Source organism: Episyrphus balteatus, chromosome 4 (assembly GCF_945859705.1).
Source record: "Episyrphus balteatus chromosome 4, idEpiBalt1.1, whole genome shotgun sequence".
Classification (NCBI taxonomy): Eukaryota; Metazoa; Arthropoda; class Insecta; order Diptera; family Syrphidae; genus Episyrphus; species Episyrphus balteatus.
This window is the reverse complement of record NC_079137.1, coordinates 55,077,205-55,099,085: the sequence shown is the minus strand read 5'-3', so window position 1 is coordinate 55,099,085 and position 21,881 is coordinate 55,077,205. Positions and strand designations below refer to the sequence as shown.

The following is a 21,881-nucleotide window of genomic DNA, read 5'->3' as shown; positions in this document are numbered from 1 at the left end:
ACTCAAGAAATATTTTGAGGAACGAAAGCTTCTTAATGACCGGTAGTACGACTTTCGGAGAAGCAGGTCCACTGGCTGGTGATCTGATAGTTTATCTCACCGAACAGTGAAATAAATCTTTACATCGTTTTGGAGAAAGTAAGATTGTTGTAGTTGATATTTCAAAGGCTTTTGATAGAGTTTAGCACCAAGCTCTTCTTTCGAAAATGCGTGCGCTTTTGGAGTCGATGAGTTTTTCTTAATTGGATTAGAAACTACCTTTTGAACCGTTCAATACAAGTTGTATTGAATGGATTCAAGTCTGAAACCCACAAAATAAATGCTGGTGTGCCCCAGGGCTCCGTTCTGTCTCCGACTCTCTTTCTCATTTTTATAAATGATCTGCTTTCTGAAACTTCTAATCCACTTAACTGTTTTACCGATGATAGTACCCTCAGTTTTTCAAATTCGTTTCCGGATTCTCGCCCATGTTCTTTGGATGTGAATCTCGAATGGCTAAATAAGATAATCTCATTAAATTCTGATGTTGATAGCATTGTCCAATGGGGAATAAGAAATCGCGTAGAGTTTAATGCTTCAAAAACACAATGCTGCTTACTATCATTAAAATGTAACCTGTCACCATTTGCCACCGTTAAATCCGCTGTGAAATGTTTATCTCCCCGTATGATCTAGCAGTTATTTATAAGGCATATATTCTATTAGTATAAAGCTCGAGTATAGCTCCCACATCTGGGTAGGTGCTCCAATAACCTCTGAGTTTCTTGGATATAATACAAAATAGAGCTTTAAAAATGATAGGTGATAGATCAATAACTGATACAATTACGTCCCTCGAGCACCGTCGTAATGTCTCACGACTTTGGTTATTCTATCGTTATTTTTATAGGCATTGCTCCGACAAAATAGGTAGTTGTATTCCTCCCCTCAAACAATTCAACCGTAATACTCGCACTTCAAGGAATGCTCATCAGTTTAGTCTTTAGTCTAATTTCGGACGTACCGTCGAATACAGAATTTTTTTTTTCAGCCGTACTACACGAATGTGGAACGCATTACCAGCCTCCGTTTTTCCATGCCATTTCAGAAGTTCAAAACTAGTATTAATCGGTATCTCTTTTCAAATCCCTCCCTATTTTCCTAACGCTCGTGTGTGTTCATCATAACAAGGGTAGATTAAAATCCTTTGAGTTACCCGGTACCGGGTAAATGCCCTCTTTTAGAAGGTTGCAAAGTAAACAAATGTGTATCTTGCAACCTTCCAAAAGGAGCGTTTACCCGGTACCGGACCGTTTTTGGCGATGTGTGAATTGGCGCTAACTGATGCACTTTGTGTCCCTCACTTTGCCTTCGAGTAGGTAATCATGAACTGTAATTAAAAGCAGAGGACTCAAAACGCTTCCCTAGTGTACACCTGTTGTGAATTCGAATTCCATACTTCGCTTTAGTTAGGTGAATGTTGAAGATATTGGAAAGCATAGCCTTGGAAATTGTTCATTGAGAAGTCGCCCCTGTCGGCTTTAGAGAATTTCGTCGCCTTCCTTAGTAAGCCCTGAGCATTGTTAATGAACTTTTGCGAACAGATGTCCTGAGCATTACTTCTACTTTGAGCCGCTATTTTGCAGATGGTTGCGCCCTTATTCGTGTTTTGTCGTAGCCATTGAATAACACGAGAAGTGTGGGTAGAAATTTCATCTAGCTCGCAATACAGACCTTCAGTAGGTACTCTGCTTGAATTTGGGTACACTACTTCTTCGCTTCTTTCTTCAGTTTCTATATTCTACTTCGAGGCGTTACTTTTGCTCTGTATTATTAGATTCTGTCAGTAGGAGACGGTGTTGATGGGCGAACTCTTTTCCCAGTATCACTTTACAATTCTTGACCCGAGGTTTCAAGAAACTAAATACCAAATGGTAAAAAAAGTTGTTAGTACACTAAAGTTCTTTATTATAATTTTGGAAAAAGAAATGCAGAACATTGACTAAAGATGAACTATTTTAAGATGTTGATGCTTCTACTTGGCACCATCTTGGTTTGTTGCTCCCGATATAAACACCAAGAGAACCACGGGTACAATGTACATCCACTGAAATGATAAAATTGTTATTAATATTGCCTTTTACGAACTACATTCATAGTTTGACTCACGTATTTTGCAAAGAAACCTCGGTTATCTCGAACTTCACCCTTTTCTCGAGCCTCCCGCTCACGTTCGACCTTTTGAATAAAACTAGCTGTATCTGGGATTGGTGCTAGTTCCATGTGTTTGATTAGGACATCTGTGTTGAACTCATCTAAACCGGATATTGAAATGTCGCTGTTTTTGCAATCAGCAAAAGCTGAACTGAAGATTGTCTGTGTGACGGCTGTAACAAATCCAGTTCCATCGATGGAAACCCACAAGACATCATAAAGGTCTGACAACACGAGGTTGCATGCTTTTGTTGCTGTGAGGAAGGTGTGGGTTGTGCCGTCGGGATAGACAACGTTTGCTTGAAGTCTGTAGAATTCATCAGTCTCGGCTAGTCTCTAGAATAGAAACAAGTATGAATATGAAGAAGGGGGAGGAAAGGAAGGTCGAAGTTTTGGTTTTAGTTTAGGCCCTAATTTCGCCATTATGAAATTCAATTGTAAAAGGCAAGTTCAATGCAATCTTGGATTTGAATAGTCTTCGGCGCTTTTTTAGAAAATTTTTCATTTCAAAGTTACAAAACAAATACATACCTTCAAACTTTGTCGCTCCGACTGGGTTAGGACTTCTTGATATGTTTTAGCTTGTCCAAATAAACTAGGAATTGTTACATTGCCACGATGAGAAAATTTTTCAGGGTTCGAAGCATCCAGGGCATGTTTTAGTTCAATACTTATCCAGCCATCGTTTTCGAGATAACACTAAAAAGATAATGAGTATTAATGTTTTCCATTTTTGTATTTAATTTATTTACCGATCCGAGGAGGACAAATGAAAAAGTTATCAAAAGAAATAATAACTTTGAGGAACCCATTTATATTTTTTTTTTTTCTGGAAAAAAAAAAGTTAAATTATTTGTTCTGTCATAAATGACGTTGGTTTTGACATTTGGTTTTCTTAGAAAAGATGCACAAAGGGCGTAAGAAAATTATGTGCAATGCTACCAAATTTATTTTTTGGAAATTTAATGCCTGTATTCACATGGCAATTAAAAAAAATACATAGATTTTAAAGGTGTTCACAAGGCAGATCACGCAAAATTTTAGCTGACATTTTTTTCTCTGTTTTTTTTTTTACTTATTTTTCTCGCTTAATTGTGACAGATAAATCTGAATCTGCGAACAACTCGGTTTAATTTCTGAAATAATTTTGTATGGGAGCTAAAAATTTATCCCGATCTGCTTACTACAGGTTTGGTAAAAAAAATTATATACTTTTAAAATTATTATAAATAGGTATACTAAAACCAAATGAAATGTTGTATATAATTTCAGATTAAAAAAATTCATGATTTAAAATCAAATCAAAACCAATTAAAAAAGGAAATTCTTTTTTGTTTTTGTAGTTGTTTTTTTTTTTTTTTAATTTCTATAAGACATGTATTAAAGAGCTATACAAGCTCTTTCGAAGCTATCTGTCAAATCTCAAAGCTTCGGTAGAGCTTTGGTAAATCTTTGTTTAAGCTTCTTATAGACCTTATGAGTATATTCTTATAAAGTGTCAAACTTGTATAACGTTCTCCTTTTTCCATGTCCAACAATCTTACTAAAGTTAAAAAGAAACTGAAATGTAGCTTCTATAATACCTTTACCAAAGCTGAAATGTTAGTTGGGTGGGGTTTATCCGATGTGATTTGAATAGGATAAACTCCAGTCTTTTATAGAAGCAGCTTAGACAGTGTCTAAGAATATCCCCTATTGTGTTGATTGTATTACTAGATATAGAAGTTAACCGCAGCCAATCCACCGAAATTCGAGAGTAAAATTTTTTGAACCAAGGCTTAACCACCAACTGGCCATTAAGTAATAATTATAATTCAGCTTTGGTTAATGTTCAAGTACGAACTTGGTTATTTTGAAATAAATGAATATTGAACCAATTCATGGATTTCAGAAGATTCACATTTCTGGACTTTTCAGTTTAAATAATTTGTAAAACTCACTAAAAAAGTGGCAATGCGGTTTTTATCATAAAATTGATAATTTGGTATCACTAATGCGTCTACTACATTCCAGTTTCATTTGTTTTTTTCCACATTTTTTGATTCAAAACAAAGAGATGTTAAAAAACTTGAAATAAACAAAAAATGACAAAAAATCGTTAAAAGTTAATCTAAAAACAAATAAAAAATGTTGGATAAATTAAATAAACCTGCCAAAATGAATCCAAATGATATTGTTCAATCACCAGCTCACAAAAGACTTCGTATCGATAGTTGCAATTCACCAAAATCCAATACAACACTCCATGAACCATTTTCATGGCCCGACAGTGACGAGGATAGTTTCCTTTCTGATATCAAACTATCTAACGAACTTAATGAATCCAAAACTCAACAAGATTTATTTACCAACGATGGTCATGATAGTTTATTTTCTGATATTAAAATCGATGATATGGCTGGTCCATCATCAAATAATGACGATGAAACTTTGAAAGAATTCGATGATAGTCTATTTAAAGATATTGAACCACCTTGCAATGCATTTAGACAAAGTGAAGATTTGATGAAGTATTTCGATGATGATATTGTTGAGGATTTGAATGTACAAAATACTCAAAAGTTTCTAGATGATATTGCCTTTAAAGTTCCAAAGCAACCAGTTACTTTGGGTCTAAAAGAGCAACTATCTAGCTCTATAGCTCATCATTTTGATATGACAAATTTTATGCAAGGGACTCAATATGAGACTCGTGAGGAAATTAAAAATCGAACTATTGGAGGAGCTGCTGTTGGCAGTTCCTTCAGACAAGATGAACAACATCTTTCGGCTATTAACTGGGAAACTCAGGGTTTCCCAGAAGATCAGCCGATTGATGAGTTCCCAAGTCGTGGAGACTTTTATGGACTTCCTGGCAATGTTAAAAAAATGATATTTGAGCATAAAGGGATTAAAAGTTTGTATGGTAAGTATCACTAAGTATAAATGTACCCTTAATTATGAAAGTGGACTAAGTCACTCCTAAAAAACCGATCAATTCCAGCATAAAAATAATTATTATTTAAGGGGTAAAGTTAATTTGAATGCGAAATTGCAGTAAATAAACTACTTTTTTGTTACTCCTTCAGTGATTTTAAAAAAGACATACAATTAAATCGTTATAAGAAAGGTTATTAAATTAGGTTTTCTTTAAACAATGCAAAAAGTGACTTAGTCCACTTTGATAATCTTGGGCACAAATTATGTTCATTCCGTCTTATAATGGGAATAAAATGCTTGAGTTAAGTTTCAAAAAAATGTTATTTTAATCAGCTTGCTAGCTTATTCTGCAATATTGACTACAATCAAATTCTTTTAAATCGTAATATTAATATGTGATTAAAATTTTATAGTATACCTAGTTTTTGCCTGTTTCATCATTAATACACCAGTACGTAAATCTTGCAATGAATCATAAACACTCATCTAAAATACTTGAAAAACAAAAGAATAAATATTTTTTTGTAAATCAAGAGGCTATGAGGACTATAAAGTTTACTTTGAACAAAATTTTTTTTTTAGGATTATTCAAACGTTGTATATTCTGACTATATCTTAAAAATCGAGAGTGAATTGAAACAAAACCTAAAAGGCTTTTCAAATACCTACTTATTTAAAAAACAAATCATTAACACACATTATCAAATGGGTTGGGGTCAAAATTCTGCTGGGGTCAAAATTCTTTTGTTAAAATTCGGCTTTTCAAAATTCTGTTTTTCAAAATTCTGCCAACAATTTAAAATTTGTATTTTTGGCAGAATTTTGTAAAATCATCTTCTGGCTAAATTTGCTGCCTATTCGAGATTACTTACTTGCAGTACTTTGTCAATTTTTTGTAATATTCGTATTTTTTTTTGATAAATCAATAAATTTTAAAATATTGAGAAAAGGTTTTTAATGATAAATATCTTCCAAAAATAATAATTGAACATTATTTAATTAGCAAACAAAAAATGATATTCAAAACATTAAAAAAGAAAAGGAATATACTTTATCACACAACAACATTTCTATAATTAGTTTTCAACGATATACATACTCGAATGGATGCGAGTTATAAGAAAGTCAGTACTCTAAACAGTTTGAAAATAATTTGTGATAGTTAAACAGCAAGCAGTTAAGAAAATACCAACATAAAAAAACATTAATGAGGTGTATTTTGGTAAAGTAAACGCATATGCTGTGAAAAAAAGCAGAATTTGCAGAATTTTTTTGTAAAAAAATGGTGGCAGAATTTTGAAAAGCAGAATTTTTAAAGACAGAATAGAAAAAAAGCAGAATTTTGAAAAACAGAATTTTGAAAAACAGAATTTTTTTGAAAAAAGCAGAATTTTGTAAATCAGAATTTTGAAGTTAGAATTTTGACCCGCTCCCTATCAAATCTCTGTATGTAAACTGTGCGGTAACTTACCAAATTTTAATCAAATAACGAAAACAAAGATCTATCTATCTATCTATCTATCTATCTAAAAGGCTTTTGGAACTTCGTGCGTAGTAAATTCTTCAATAATGACCCAGTTAAAATTTCAAACTTATTAAGCAAACTTATCAAGCAGTTAAGAAAATACCAACATAAAAAAACATTAATGAGGTGTATTTTGGTAAAGTAAACGCATATGCTGTGAAAAAAAGCAGAATTTGCAGAATTTTTTTGTAAAAAAATGGTGGCAGAATTTTGAAAAGCAGAATTTTTAAAGACAGAATAGAAAAAAAGCAGAATTTTGAAAAACAGAATTTTGAAAAACAGAATTTTTTTGAAAAAAGCAGAATTTTGTAAATCAGAATTTTGAAGTTAGAATTTTGACCCGCTCCCTATCAAATCTCTGTATGTAAACTGTGCGGTAACTTACCAAATTTTAATCAAATAACGAAAACAAAGATCTATCTATCTATCTATCTATCTATCTATCTAAAAGGCTTTTGGAACTTCGTGCGTAGTAAATTCTTCAATAATGACCCAGTTAAAATTTCAAACTTATTTACAGATTTCTTCAAAGACGCATTTTTTTTTAACTACTTCTAACGAAGTACCCTTTGAATCATAATCTTCCTCACTCGGAATTTTCATATCTTAACACAATTAGTTTAACTATCGATGAATATTCAATTATTCAAAAAATTAAAGAGCTAGACAGTTGCTTTACTCCTGTCCCTGACGGAGTTCCATCTTGCGTTTATATCCTATCCTTTTTACGTTTTATTCAATGAATTATTTAAAAGTTCTATTTTTCCAAGTCTGTGGAAAAAAATGCATTTATAACACCGGTGGGTAAAAAGGGTTTAAAAATGACATTTTAAATTACCGTCCCATTGCTAAACTTTCCGTTATTCCTAAGTTATTTGAATCCATAATCTAAACCTAAATCTAAATCCATAATCATCAATCAACTGTTACAAATCTATTTAGTTTTACATCATTTTGAATTGACTCAAACTAAAAGGCTCTCGGTTTCAATGAAAGATTTTTAATGTTGATTGCATCCTATATGAAAAGTAGATGCTGCAGTGTTATTTTTGGAAATGTGCAATCTGAACAATTCTACGTCAATTCCGGCGTGCCACAAGGTAGCCATCTTGACCCTTCATTATTTATTCTATACATAAATGACCTAACTTCAATTATAAAAAAATTCAGCCTTTCTTATATTATGTCCATGATATAAATTTTTTAACAGAATAAACGACTGCTCTCAACTTCAAAAAGACCTTAATAGTTTTAGGGAATGGTGCAATTTAAACAGTCGACAATGAGTTTTACACGAAATAAAAAAATCATTATACTATTTACATGATTGATACATCTTCGTTGAATAGAAAATCTGTTTTCTTTTGACATAGGAATAATTCTTGACATTAAACTAATGTTTACTGATCACACTACAGCTACATAATATCATTAAGTTTGAAGGCAATTGTGTAGCAAAACAAACGTTTTTTTCGATCAAACAAACTTTTTCATCGGCCGATACTCTATCGTTGTAGTGTGCTACGTTTTTGTCTTCATTTTCTTCCCTGGACCTTCTTACATACATTAATTAAACTTAATAAATCTTCCTCTTCTCGCGAAACATAACAGTATAATAAAACTTTGTTATATAATTAAATTGATCAGTGGTACAATAACATCCCCATCAGCCCGGTTTTGTTTAAATTTTAATTACAGTCAAGCTAACATAAGAAGACAGTTGCCTTTAAGTATCCTATATTCAGCAAAACAAACTATGGTCTGAATAGTACTTTAAAACAATTGATTTCAGTTTTCGAAAACAAATCATTATTTTCTAATCTCATCATTTAATGAAAATTTTATATGCCAAAGAATCTTTTTTTAAATCAAGTTTATGATCTCATTTCGATTTGTATTAAGATTTAGTCTTAAACGGATTTAATAAATAAATAAATGTTGATTGTAATTTCAGAATGGCAAGATGAGTGTCTGAATCTTCCAGCTATTCGAAAGAGAAAGAATCTCCTTTACGCATTGCCAACAAGTGGTGGTAAAACTCTTGTAGCTGAAATTCTAATGTTGCGTGAAATTATTTGCCGCGAGAAACATGTCCTCTTTATTCTGCCTTATGTGTCTATCGTGCAAGAAAAAGTTAGTGCAATGGCACCATTTGCACTAGGTTTAAATTTCATTGTCGAAGAGTATACCGCTGGCAAAGGGAGATGTCCCCCACCGCCACGAAAGAAGCGAAGGTGTATTTTTATTGGATCAATTGAAAAAGGTGCCGTTTTGTTTGATAGTCTAATCGAAGCTGGAAGAGCCAATGAAATAGGACTTGTAGTCGTGGATGAGTTACATTTGATTGGAGAAAAAGGTCGAGGAGCTACTTTAGAAGCTTTTCTCACCAAAGTTATGTACATTAACGGTATGTTTAAATAAATGATTTAAATATTTAAACAATAAAATTTTTTAAATTCTTTTTCCTTTACATTGCAGCCAGTATACAAATTGTTGGAATGAGTGCTACAATTGGTAATTTACCCGAATTGTCTGATTTTCTTGACGCTGATGTTTATACGAGAGGATTTCGTCCTGTAGAATTGAAAGAGTATATCAAATGCGGATGTGATATTTTAGAAATCAATACAGCTGGTTCTTGTTTAGAAGAAATTTTTGTTTATAAAAGAACTGTTAATTTTAAGGTAAGTCAATTACAGATTACAGTCAATTTCTTATTTTCTTATTTTGCGTCTGATTAGTATTTTTCTTATACTGACCGAAAGAATTTTCTAATCGAATAAAAAGCTAGTAGGTCGAATCAAAATAATGTGATTGAAATTCAATTTACCTCACCAAGCATAAACAATAGCAAAGTTGGATGGTAGAACTTTCGATGAGTTCTCCCTACTTGATGTCAATTGCAATTTTCGTTTATTTTTTGCTTGTTACATCCCAACCACAAATAAAATTTGCTGAATAAGAAATAAAGTCTTCCTCTACAAATACGGCAACGTTATTATAGGTAAAGATCCTTCCAGTAATAAACTTTCCCCGCTTAAAATGTTTGGGGTGTTGACAACGTTTGTACCCTATTTGGAATTAATGAAAAACATAAAAAAAAATCAAAATCAAAATTAATTTTTAAAAACTATTCATTAGAAAATCTTGTTTACAAATAAACCAATAGAATTTTGGCTCTCTTAAAGTTTACAAACAGAAATATCCCAAAGTCTTCAAGTGCACAGAGGTGGATCGAAACAAATATGCTTGAGAAGACAAAATAATTTTAGCTGAGGCCCACTCTTCTTGAAGAAACAAATACAATTGAAATGTTTTTAGCTTAAATAAAAGTGCATTTTTTCTTCAAAATAAACAGCTCCGATTTTGATGATTTTTTTAAAGTGAATCTCCTTTAGCAAAGTTATTTAAAGTTCTGTAACTTTCCAATTCACAATTGCCATTATTGTGTTACAATACATTCGCTAATCTGAATGCATGCAATCTACGCTAACAAAATTCAAAGATTAAAAACGAAAAGTAAATCAATTAGAGCCTTTTTTTAGAAGCAAGTTATCACTAGTTCGACCCCTCAATTGTGTTTTTTTTTTTGTTAAGCTGTGTTTTAAAATTTTACTGAAAGAACTTCGAATTCTCACAGAAATACCGCTAAGTAAAGGGATTTATGTTAGACCTCGTTAAATCTAGGAACAAATTACAATGAGGCCATTATCACGATCATATTAGTATTCGCCATGATTTTGACAAAATTTTGATAAAGAATTTTTCCACAATCGCCACCATTTTTAATTAGACCTTTGAGTCCCAAAAGTTATGTTCAAAATTAAAATTAAAATCATATTCAGAATCTTCTCGTTGATAAGCAACTTTTGATAAAAACAAAAATCTTCATAAAATGCCATCACACTTTGATTAGGGGTCATCGCGCTGTTTTGGGTTATGATCTAAGGTTTAAAATCTTAGGTGTATTCGAATTAAACATTAATTTTTTTTTAAATTAAGTATAAAAATAGACATTTTACATTTTTAGTATAGTGCCCAAGTTGCTAAATCCGATCCTGATCATTTGGCCGGTTTAGTATCAGAAGTTGCACCAAAAGAATCCTGCCTAATATTTTGTTCAACTCGTAAAAATTGCGAGAATGTAGCAGTACTATTAAGTCGAGTTTTACCAAAGTAAGGCAAACCTGAAATACGTTAGAAAAAAAACATCAATTTAAATATAAACCATGTTTTAGATCAAAATTTATCGAATATCGAAAGAGCGAAAAAGCCGATTTAATGGATGCCCTTGACAAAATTTGTGGTATTTTATCGCCAATACTCGAACAAACTATACCCTACGGCATTGCATATCATCACTCTGGCTTGACCATTGATGAAAGAAAAATGCTTGAGACTGCTTATCGAATTGGTACAATAAGTGTGATATGCTGCACATCAACCTTAGCAGCTGGAGTTAATCTACCAGCAAAACGTGTCATCATTCGAGCTCCATATGTTGGAATGGAATTCATGAACTTGTGTAAATACAAACAAATGGTTGGTCGTGCCGGTCGCGCTGGAATGGGTGATGCTGGTGAAAGTATACTCATATGCGCTAGCAAAGACAATATTCGTGTGGGTGAAATGTTATTTTCTCCCATGGATAAAGTTTTGAGTTCACTAGATCATAATGATGGTATTGGGCTACAGACACTTATCTTGAGTTCTATTGGTTTGGGACTGGCTGATTGCCTGCAAGATTTGATAAATCTGAATAAGAATACATTGATGTCAGTACAAAGTGAAAAGTCGGGAGTTTCAGTGAGAGCTTTGATCACATCAATTTTGAGACAAATGTTTAAACACAAAGTATTACAGTTAAAAGACACAACCAAGGGATCTTCACCTAATAGTTCTGATATTCTAACAACTCAGGAAATGCGAGAGACTACAAGTGCTAATTTAGTAAATAATCCTCGTCAGCTTGTTCTTTGCAAAACTACACGATTTGAATTGACTACTATTGGCAAGGCGGCTTTCAAAGCAGGAATTGATTATAAAAAGACAAATTTGATGTATAAAGAACTGAAAAATGCCCAAAAATCGATGGTACTTTCAAATTATTCACATTTGTTGTACCTTGTAGTGAGTTTTAATTCCAGTGAAAACGGAGAAGGTTTATTCACTGTCAATCCATCGGTTCTGTTCAGGGAATATACAAAATTAGATGAGAACACACAATGTTTGTTTAAAGTTCTTGGCATAACTGAAGCACATGCAGCTAAAATGGCCAAAACTATGTCAACCAAAGGTCCAATGGAAGTTCAGTTAAGTCGATTGTATAAAGTTTTAATTTTGCTGGATGTATTAAATTTAATGCCATTGCATTTGGTTGCAACGAAATTTTCCGTTGAGCGTGGAATGTTGCAAACACTGGTTAATCAGTCAGTAGCTGCAGCTAGTGCACTTGTTCGACTTTGTGAACAAGTTGAAGAATTCTGGTGCTATAAGCCGTTGTTTGAAAAAATAAGTGGCAAGATGGATCGATGTGGGACTCTGGAGTTGGAACCGTTGTTGGATTTGCCAGCTGTTAAAATTGTAAGATTTTTTTAATATCTCTAATTTTTTTATTTAAATTTTAACTTTTAAAAACATTTTAGAATAGAGCAAAACAATTTTATACTGCTGGTTTTAAGACTATTGAAGATATTGCTAAATGCAAACCTATGCAATTAGCTAAGAAAATCGAACATTTGAGTTTCAAAGCTGCAAAGGAAATTATTTCAGCTGCAAAGGTATATCTTTTGAAAAGTTTAATGCAAGAAAATTGTTTCATTTTTTTTTATTATCTTACAGTTGATTTTAATGAAAAAACTAGACACCTTACAAGAAGAAACCGAAGCTATTTTAAGTTGCTTTAAAAATGATGACAATGATCTTTTGCCGCAAGTGACCTAAACTTTTAAATTTTAATATTTTGCACTTACATATACTATTTATGACTATTTAAGAATTACATTATTTACCTATTTTTATTTAAAATTTGTTTTTTTTTAATCATAATGGCATATGTAGGGTTATTCGCAAAAAAAGGGTTAAACAAAGTAAAAGTAAAGGTTAACAAAGTATAAAAAAAAAAACATTCAAACCATTCTTGACGTCTGAAGTTCATTTCAATAGTAGATAATTTCAATTAGTGCCTAAACACTTCTTTTTTAACACAAGAACGCATTTAAACTTCGTTCAATTTCTTTTAATAACAGCATGTATTATTGCCCATTAAGAGATAAACATTTTCCATTCAAATCAATATTGTTAGCTTACCAAATATGTAACTAACCTGGTATAGCTTTTGCTATTCAGATATTTTTTATTTTTATTTTCACTTCAAACTTCGATATGTCTTTCCATTGGATCTCACAGATACAATTTTAGCATTTCTGAATTATTTGGTATACAAAAAAAAATACTTCCCAAGATTGATGTAGTAAATGTTCCTGATGTAGTTGATGCGTTGCTGCCATTCCAAAATAAAAAAAATACAAAAAAACGGTTTAATAGTGTCTTTCCCAAATTCTACAGCAACTTTACTTGAATTCATATCTATATGTTCCCACGCTCTGCATTTATTATCTATTTCTGGAAGCTGATCTTAATTTACGCTTCTTGAGCAAATTAGTTTTAAAGCAAGTTCTCACTCAGAACGACTTTTCAGTTCCATCAAGTTCTTCATAGAACTGATTATGACAAAAATGAACCGATTACAAGAATGTTAAGGAATGAATTAAATTTGTAATATTTTTGATTGCACTTATAGAAAGATAATGTAATTTATTAAATGTGGAAAATGATTAATGAAAATGATTAGTGAAAGAATTGAGTCATTTCTTAACACCTTTTGTGGAGCTAGAATTTCAATGTCTTTGAAAATAGTCTCTTTAAAAGAAATATTTGATTAATAGCTTGATATAAAAAATTTAAGTAATCGCATTGGAAGCATTCTGTAAGATGAATTCTTGAACTGCCAGTTTTTCCGAGTAGAGATCCACTTCGTTGTATGGAAGTTTTTTTGAGTTGTACATCTATTGACAGACACGTACATATGTAAACAATGAAGGCAATTGTTGTATCTCTGATTTGTTCTATTGTAGTAAATTCGTGTTCGCATAAAGGGTTGAATGTTGGGTGTACCAAAATATTGTAGATTTTTTTCATGGATTAAAAAAAAACGTGTTTTTAGTTAAAAAAAACAACATGAAAATCGTGCTAAATTGCAGCGCAGAGTGGATGTATTTAGCTTGATGAGAAACGGCCTAGGTACAAAAAATCGATCATCTATATTTCGAAATTCGCAAAAGACTTAACTGAATACTAAAAGAAACTCTACACAAAATTTAAAACGCTTTTTTTTAACGATTCCTTAAAATTTTTAATTTATTTAGTTTTTTTTTTCTTTTTATCGAATTTATTTTACCTAATACAAAATGTGTGCCAATTTGTTTGCCTTTTCTAATGATAAACGTTTCATCTTATTATAATGCGCGACATAATAATTATATTTTTTATGTATATTTTTATCTATTGCAAACCATAATACGTAATAATAATATAATGATATAAATAAATTTACTCTGTTTTAAAGAGTGGACTGACGGCTCTTAGGAAATTTACTTCAAATTCTTTTTCCGAAAAACGTTCAACTGATGATCTAAATACAAAACAAAAAATGAGAAAAAATAAAAATTGTAAAAAATGATTATTAAGACATACCTTGCTGCATTGCGTATTGCTTCATTCTCCTCTTTGGTATTATAAAGTATATTATAAAAACATGTGGCATATTCAATTGAATCCACAGCCAAAAATCCGTTCTGACTGCCTTCTGAAGTCTCAATTATATCCAAAAGCGGTCCACCCGATCGATTGGCAACCATAATCAAACCTGCCGCCATACACTCTACAATACCAATTCCAAAATGTTCATTCCACATAGTGTGCAATCCAATTCTAGCTGATTGATAAAGCTGCAGCAAATCTTTATAAGACACATTAACTTTAAATTCCACATTGTTTTCAAGTGATAAATGCTTTGAGAGATCTTGCATATTCTTCAATCTCACATAGTCTTCTTCGTGACGACACGACCCAGCTATGATTAGTTTAACCTTAGCCCATAAATCTTCGTTTTTATTGAGTAGAGTTCGCAACTCATAGAGAGCTTGAAGTTGAAGTGGATGATCTTTTTCTGGACGAAATTGTCCCACTGATAAAATGACAATTTGTTCGTCTTCGTTGCCAGTGAATTCCAGCGTTTTTAAATGTGCAATCTCACATGGCGGATAGACGCGATGTGTTTTAAATGGAGCATTCCATAAATCTAATATATGATTCTCTGTCCAAGATGAATTGACCATAATTGTTAATGCCCGACATCCAACCCAAGAGTAGAGCTAAAGAAAAAGTTAATTTTTAAAAGTTCCCTCAATAGGACCATCATACACAGGTAAATTTTCCCAAATTCATGACCAAAACTACAAAAAAAAAATTACGATTTGTGGTTTTTGCTTAATGCCAAGTTGTTAACAAATAACATGAGCTTTGAACCTGATAGTTCTTATGATGCAAATTGTAACTGTTTAATCAGTAGATGCTTTCAAAGTCGAAACATTAAAGGAGCAAGTTTGGTTTGTGATAAGAAGTAGTTTGCTTGGATTTTTATTAATTTTTTTTTTTTGATACTTTGTAAAATAATTTAATATGGATTCTGTTGCTAGTCTTGTGTAAAAAAAGGATAATGACACTTTTTTGCATTCAATCTGCATTGATTTGACGAAAAAGTTACACCGTTTTTTCCCGTTCCATCCGAAATTTTTATCAATGTGGCATAAACTGTAATTCGAAATTCTGTTTACCTTTTTTGAAAGCTAATAACCTAAAGGTGAATACATATAAAGGATTTTTAAAAATTCAATCATTAACTAGGGTAAATAGGGGTAAAACGAAATTTTTAGCAAATTTTTTGGAGCTTTCAGAAAATCTTAAACTTTTAGGACATGTTTATAAACATTGGCCATGCGCATGCATGTGTAAAAAATTGGAATTTTAAAATTATTTTTGACTAAATAACGGGAGGAACAAGTTTTTCTGTCCCAATTTTTTTGGCCATTTTAAACCGTTTTTTATTTTTACCTTTTTTCTTTTACAGATAAGTGTAGGAAATACCGTAATTTCAGTTTAAAATTTCGTTCATGGTTGGCTTTAAAAAAATCTTACTTTTTTTGATTGAAGGGTCATATTAAAGTTGAAAAAATAAGCTGTAAAATTTATTATAGGTTATCATACAAAAAAATCGATTTCAAAGTCGTTTTCTATTGACTTTTGAGATTTTTGTGTAAAAATCTCAGATTTTCCACTGCAAATAGAATATGAAATCTAGTTTTGTAATTGTATACGAAATCTGTGCGTATAAAAAAAATAAAACAACAACAAATGTTCAGACAAACGTCAAACAGAGGAGTGTGTGTGAAAGTGCATGTGTTTTTATGCGTGAATCTTGATAAAAATCCAAATTTGAATCTCAAGACGCAAATAGATCATAAAATCTGAGATTTTTCCACTATTTCCCCTCTTCACCCCCCCTTTCAGCTGTCAGATTCACAAATCTCATTTTGAGATTCGTCAATAGAAAACGACATAAGGTAATAGAAGAGAAAAAAAAGATTGACTTTATTGCTTTTTTTGATGAAAATTGATTGGGTTCAAAAAATTCTAGCTCTTCTTGTAGATGTCGTATAGACACGATTGATATGAATATTTTGAGCTGACTTTAAGATAATATAAAATTTTATTATAGGTTGTCATATAAAAAAATTGATTTTTGGGTGATGGAAGTAATTTTTTCATTTTTGTTTTTTTCATAAAAAATGATTGTTTTCAAAAAAATTTTTTTTTATCTTTTTGGGCGTTGTAAAAATGTAAGTATAGTTTCATTATTTAGAAAAAATATCAAGCTTTCAAATAGTCTAATTTTTTTTAAGCTTTTCTTATGAAAAAATTGATATAATGAGAAAAGAAAAAATAGGTAATTTTTTTTAGCTTTTTCTTGTAAATTATGATTGGATTAAAAAAATTATTCCGTTTTTGCTACAAAATATACAAATATAAATATGAAGGGTCTTAATTTTTATCTTAAAATTTTTAACAAGAAAGTTGACGAAAAATAATTTAAATTTTTTTTTGTTTCTTATAAAAAGCACACAACCTGGGGTCGAATTACGGCAGACGTTCGTTAACGTATGGTTGCTATGTGTCCCTATCTTTTTCTACTAATTAAATAGAGACACGTTCACGTATGATCGTAATCGTGTCCGGTAATTCGACCCCTGTTTTCTTATGATGTTATCACGTAAAATTATCGTCCGTAAACCGACTTTACAGACAACCACTTTTTTTACGGCATAAAAAAAATATTTGTATTAAAAATGTGCAACGCAAGAAAACAGAAAACCTTATTTTTATATTAAAAACATAAAATTTCAAAACTATCGTTCCATATTTGTGTATTAAATGTTTTCATTTTATAATAAATTTAAAATACACAAAAAATAATTTTGGCCATGTTTTTGAAAAAAATTCACCTGTGTGACTTGTATCAAATTAATACTTACCCTTGCGAATATCTTATAATAAGTTAATTTGGCCCATGTAAGAAAAGGATTCCGTACCACATAAGCTTGATTGTTATGAGCATATTCCCTACACCTCACCCGTCTCAACATATCAGTGCTAATTGTTGGATAATGCACATAGCAACCAACTTTACACTGCCCAAGAAACCGAAACAATGGCAATGTAAACGCATAACCCATTGTATCTAAATACACATCTGGAGGGAATTTAGTCAACGCTTCCAAGCCCAAAATCAACGATCCCAGACTTTGGCCGAGGAGTGTAAAATATGGATACATTTTGGCCTCAATCCAATGACGCTTTTTCAAATAAACAAAGCTAACATTGTCCTGGTCAACGGCGACATTGAACATTCCTTCGGCTCGGTTGAGAATAGTATTTGGAGAGGCATCAATGTCGCCGGTATAAATAATTATTTTGACATTGTCATATTTTGCCTTTTAATCAAAATGAAAAGAAGAAGAAGTGATTACGTGTTTATTGTTCATTGAATCGCGAGATAAGAGTGAAAATTTAAAAAGATACAAACCTGCAATGCTCTGACAGCACACCAAAGCACACGTTCACCTCCTCCGCCGGCATTGCAATACGGATGAAAGATGCCGACGGTGACATCGTTGCCTTTGTGGATTTTAGCTTTTCTTATCAAGATCCAGCGGCGTAAAGCATAGATTGCAATGAAGAAGATTGTTATAGCCAGAAAAACTAATATGAGTAGTAAGTACAGTCTGTGAATGGAGGAGGACAAGGGAGAATATTATAAAGAGGAAAATCAATGTTGTGGTTTTTTTTTTCTTCTTTTGGAAGAGTTTTTATGGATTTTACTTACAAAATTAAAATAACTCTCATTGTGAATAGTTTAGTTTTGATAAGAGACTAGAGAAGAATTTAAGTTTTATTAAACTATTATTGGAATCAACATTGTTTTATAAATGCATAAATATTTTAAGTTAAAAATAAAAGACACAAAAAACCAACACGGAAAAACAAATTTTTTTGTGAAATATGTCGTTGAGTTGACGTGCCGTTTGTGGTTGACAGTTTATTAACGAACGATGTTGCCAGTGCAGCAAAATTTTAGGGGATTAAATTTAAACCGTAACGTAACACGTAAAGTAGAGTGTAAAACGAGTGCTTACGATCTGTTACTGGAGATGAGATATGCTGAACTCATGTAAACCAAAACTTGTTTTGGGATCGGGACTTAAAGCTGAAACACAATCACGCTTTGCCAGACGCGTCAACGCGTTACGTTGAGAAATCCTCAAAGCGCTCTTCTGTCACTTTGACTTCGAACAGCTGATTGAAACAAAAAATCTGCTGTCAAATAAAAAAAAAACACAGTCACTCACAAAATTATTGGGCCAGGTCTTTATCTTGATTTAATTGTGGAAAAATGAAAAAGGATATTAATGTGTTTAAAAAATGCATAGAAATTTGTTTATTCTTTAATCCTATAGTTATAAAAACAAAACCAATCAAAATAAATTGTTTTTAACAATAAAACTCAGTCTACAACATCATTAAATTATTTTTGTTTTTAATACGTAAATTGTTTTGATTTAAAATATATCGATTTCGTTTTTTTGTGCCAAAAACTATATAGAGAAATTAAAAAACACACCTAGGTTTGCAATAATTTATTTTTTTTTTTATTCACATTTGGCGCAATAATAATGTGGGTGACTGTAACTATGTCTGATAAATGTCAGAAAGCGAGCAAAAGTTCAGTCTGGTTGAACTTTTGCTCGCTTTCTTACGTTTCCTTACGTTTGTCAAAAAAAGCGTACGTAAGAAAAGCGTCATTGTGGGAGGTTATACAGATTTCGTATGGTTGAACTTTTGGCAGTTGTCAAAATCGACGGCAAAGCGTGATTGTGTTTCAGCTTTTAACACAGCATCCCCACTGAGCATACAGCTGCCCAGCATCACAACCGCAATTCAATCCACAACCAGCACATTTTAGGTCTGTTTGGGTACTGCCTAAAACAGAAATATTTTTACTTTTTTCAACTTTTTTAACCCAATTCCTGTTTGGGTACTCTGAAATTGAGCATTTTTTCACAAAAAAGATGGCCGCGAGAGAGAAAATAATTTCCCCTTCTTGCGATTTTTTGCCCATAAATACATAAATACATTTTTTGCAATAAATACAATGTGGTCCCAGTTCTTCGCTAATAAACTCGTAGATCCAATTTCAAAATTCAAAGTTTTCAATACCACCGTGAATACTTGTTTTTGCTATGGTAATGAAGTATATGGTTTCGAACAGTTGGATGAAATGGAAAATATACAGAGGTATATTTGGTCGAATTTTTAGGTTGCCTAAGAACACACCTAATTATGCTATCCACCTAGAGTCAGGCTTACCTCAAATTTTCTTGAAAAACCTAAAGGCTAACGCCGATTTTATGATCAAAGTTATGAAGCGGTCCGACCAAAACTTGCAAAAAAGGCTCCTAAAAATTTGTTTTAGTTGTGGATATTGTCCGGTCAAAAACTGGTATGATCTTGCTGTAGCACATAACCTTTCAATATCATTGCCAGTGGACAATGTGGAAGCATTAAAAAATTCATTATATGAATGTATCTCTGTCATAGATGACTCGATGTATAGGCTTTGTGTTGGGACTACATCAACATCCAGGAATATATACAGACAACTTAACCTGAAACTTGGTGAAGGAAACTATTTTAGAGAAGAGTTTAAAGTTTCTGAAATGAGCTTGATCTTCAAGATCAGAACGGAAATGCTCGATTTGAATTATAGACCACATAGAACAGACTTAAACCCTGTATGTTCCCTTTGCAACCTTGGTCAAAACGAAGATGTTTTGCATTTTTTAGCACTCTGTCCAATATTACAGGAAATCCGAAGGCTCTATTTTTGTTCTAGTTTTCTTTCCCAAGAGGAATGTGTCGGTGTACTAAACGGAGATCGTGGCTGGAAGCCTCTTATACGCTATGTCTCACACGCAAGAAAGTATCGAAACGAGTGTTTGAATTTGTTTTGAGTTGTAACAAGATGTTAAAGTAATTGTATCTTCTCCTTTTTTTTTCGTTTTAACCAAACTAAAAGCCCTTTAAATTAGAAAAAAAAAAAAATGAGAAATATGCAGTTCTTCTTCCTATTTTTTTGTTTTTTTCTTTCTCACTTATAAATTATTATCTGTTTTAGCTAAACTAAAAGCCCACCACCAATATATTTCTTTTTTTTTCTTAATTTTTTTGTTTTGACTAAACTAAAAGTTACACTTTTAATTGAACATGAACATACAACTACCTGTTATTGCTTTTGTATACTATATATATATCAAAATGTACTTTTATGATGAGCATTATTCCGTATGGTTCAAAGATTCTTTTTTTTGTTTTAACTAAACTAAAAGTCACATTATGATGAAAATAATAATTAAAAAAAAAAAAAAATTTTTTTCTTTTCTTTAATATTTATATTTACATATTTTTAACTATGAAACTTTATTTTGTGAAATATTATCTCTTTTTAATCAAATATTGTATTTTTTTTGTTTAATTAGTTTTTTTTTCCGGCAGACGGCTTATTAAGCCATGCTTTGTATTTCTTTTATTATGAAATATTGTACTTATAAGAAAATTTGAAAAAATAAAGAACTTATCTATCTATCTATCTATCTATCTATCTATTTTTTGCCCAAAAAATTTCGTCGGACAAAAATCAGAAATCTGTCAAAAGGTAGTGCTTTCTGTGTTTTACATATTCGGTCTTGTCGCACAACATAAACAAAACAGACTATTAACCCTTAACTATAGTGGTGGGTCCAGGGGACCCACATCTACTTTTAAAAAGTTAATAAAAACCGTTGAAAATGAATTTTCTCTTTTTTTTTTTTATTTTTTTATTTTTTTTTAAATTGTTATCTTTTGATGCTTAAAAACAAAATTTATAAAAAAATTCAATTTTGTATTTTATTTTATCATTTCAAAACACCACAAATTTTCACCACTATAGTTAAGGGTTAACATGGCTGTGTGGTTTTTGCTTGCGTTAATTTTATTGCGTTTTAGTGGCTTTGTGACCAAAATATATTATAATATTCGAAATAAAATTATAAAAAAAAAAGTGTTTGACGTGTTTTGATATTTTTTGTTTCTTTATTTTTTTTTTTCAATTGGTGTTGTTTCCATTTTTTGATGAAAAAAAAAAAACAAACTAAAAACATAGCGGTGTGGATTTTTTTTTATTTTAATTTATTAAGTTTTAGTGGTTAAATGCTTAAAATATATTAATATTTGAAGAAAAAATAATAAAAAGTTGTTTGAAAAAAAAAAATGTTTTGATATTTTTCGTTTGTTTACTTTTTTGGAAGCAGAAAAGTTTGAACAAAAAGCGTTTGGGTACTTTTGGACAATTTTTCTTTCTCTGAGAGGATTTCATCCCCACTCCTCAAAATTTGGCAGGTTTCATATTTTTGTACAAAAAGAACCCAAACAGACCTTTTTCATGTCGTCTCATTTTATTTTTCGTGGAGGTGTACTACAAACAAGGTTTTTAACAGATTTTCCACATTTAAGCAGTGGTTTAAAGTTA

General features: G+C 31.5%; 3 protein-coding genes across 4 annotated transcripts; 1 reads left to right on the top strand and 2 right to left on the bottom strand.

Annotated features, from left to right (window-relative positions):
• Positions 1-1,923: 1,923 nt before the first annotated feature.
• On the bottom strand, positions 1,924-3,077 carry LOC129918530 (ER membrane protein complex subunit 10). Its single transcript, XM_055999128.1, has 4 exons — positions 2,946-3,077; positions 2,725-2,892; positions 2,149-2,529; positions 1,924-2,086 (listed from the first exon to the last, which is right to left on the bottom strand). The coding sequence occupies exons 1-4, from the start codon at positions 3,003-3,005 to the stop codon at positions 2,015-2,017; spliced, it is 681 nt and encodes a 226-aa protein (XP_055855103.1). The 5' UTR covers positions 3,006-3,077; the 3' UTR covers positions 1,924-2,014.
• A 1,127-nt stretch (positions 3,078-4,204) lies between these two features.
• On the top strand, positions 4,205-12,661 carry LOC129919288 (helicase POLQ-like). Of its 2 annotated transcripts, XM_056000144.1 has the most exons (8): positions 4,205-5,098; positions 8,592-9,044; positions 9,116-9,321; positions 10,668-10,813; positions 10,876-11,443; positions 11,501-12,220; positions 12,283-12,417; positions 12,479-12,661. In XM_056000144.1, exons 1-8 carry the CDS (start codon positions 4,321-4,323, stop codon positions 12,578-12,580), a joined length of 3,108 nt encoding a protein of 1,035 aa, XP_055856119.1. In that variant the 5' UTR covers positions 4,205-4,320; the 3' UTR covers positions 12,581-12,661. The 2 variants fall into 2 exon arrangements, with proteins under 2 accessions (XP_055856119.1, XP_055856118.1); XM_056000143.1 differs by having other exon boundaries at positions 4,206-5,098; positions 10,876-12,220.
• Positions 12,662-14,027: 1,366 nt separating this feature from the next.
• Positions 14,028-18,321, bottom strand: LOC129919506 (GDP-Man:Man(3)GlcNAc(2)-PP-Dol alpha-1,2-mannosyltransferase). The gene is made up of 5 exons (XM_056000407.1): positions 18,141-18,321; positions 17,841-18,039; positions 17,290-17,748; positions 14,393-15,072; positions 14,028-14,330 (listed from the first exon to the last, which is right to left on the bottom strand). The coding sequence occupies exons 1-5, from the start codon at positions 18,158-18,160 to the stop codon at positions 14,249-14,251; spliced, it is 1,440 nt and encodes a 479-aa protein (XP_055856382.1). The 5' UTR covers positions 18,161-18,321; the 3' UTR covers positions 14,028-14,248.
• Positions 18,322-21,881: the final 3,560 nt, after the last annotated feature.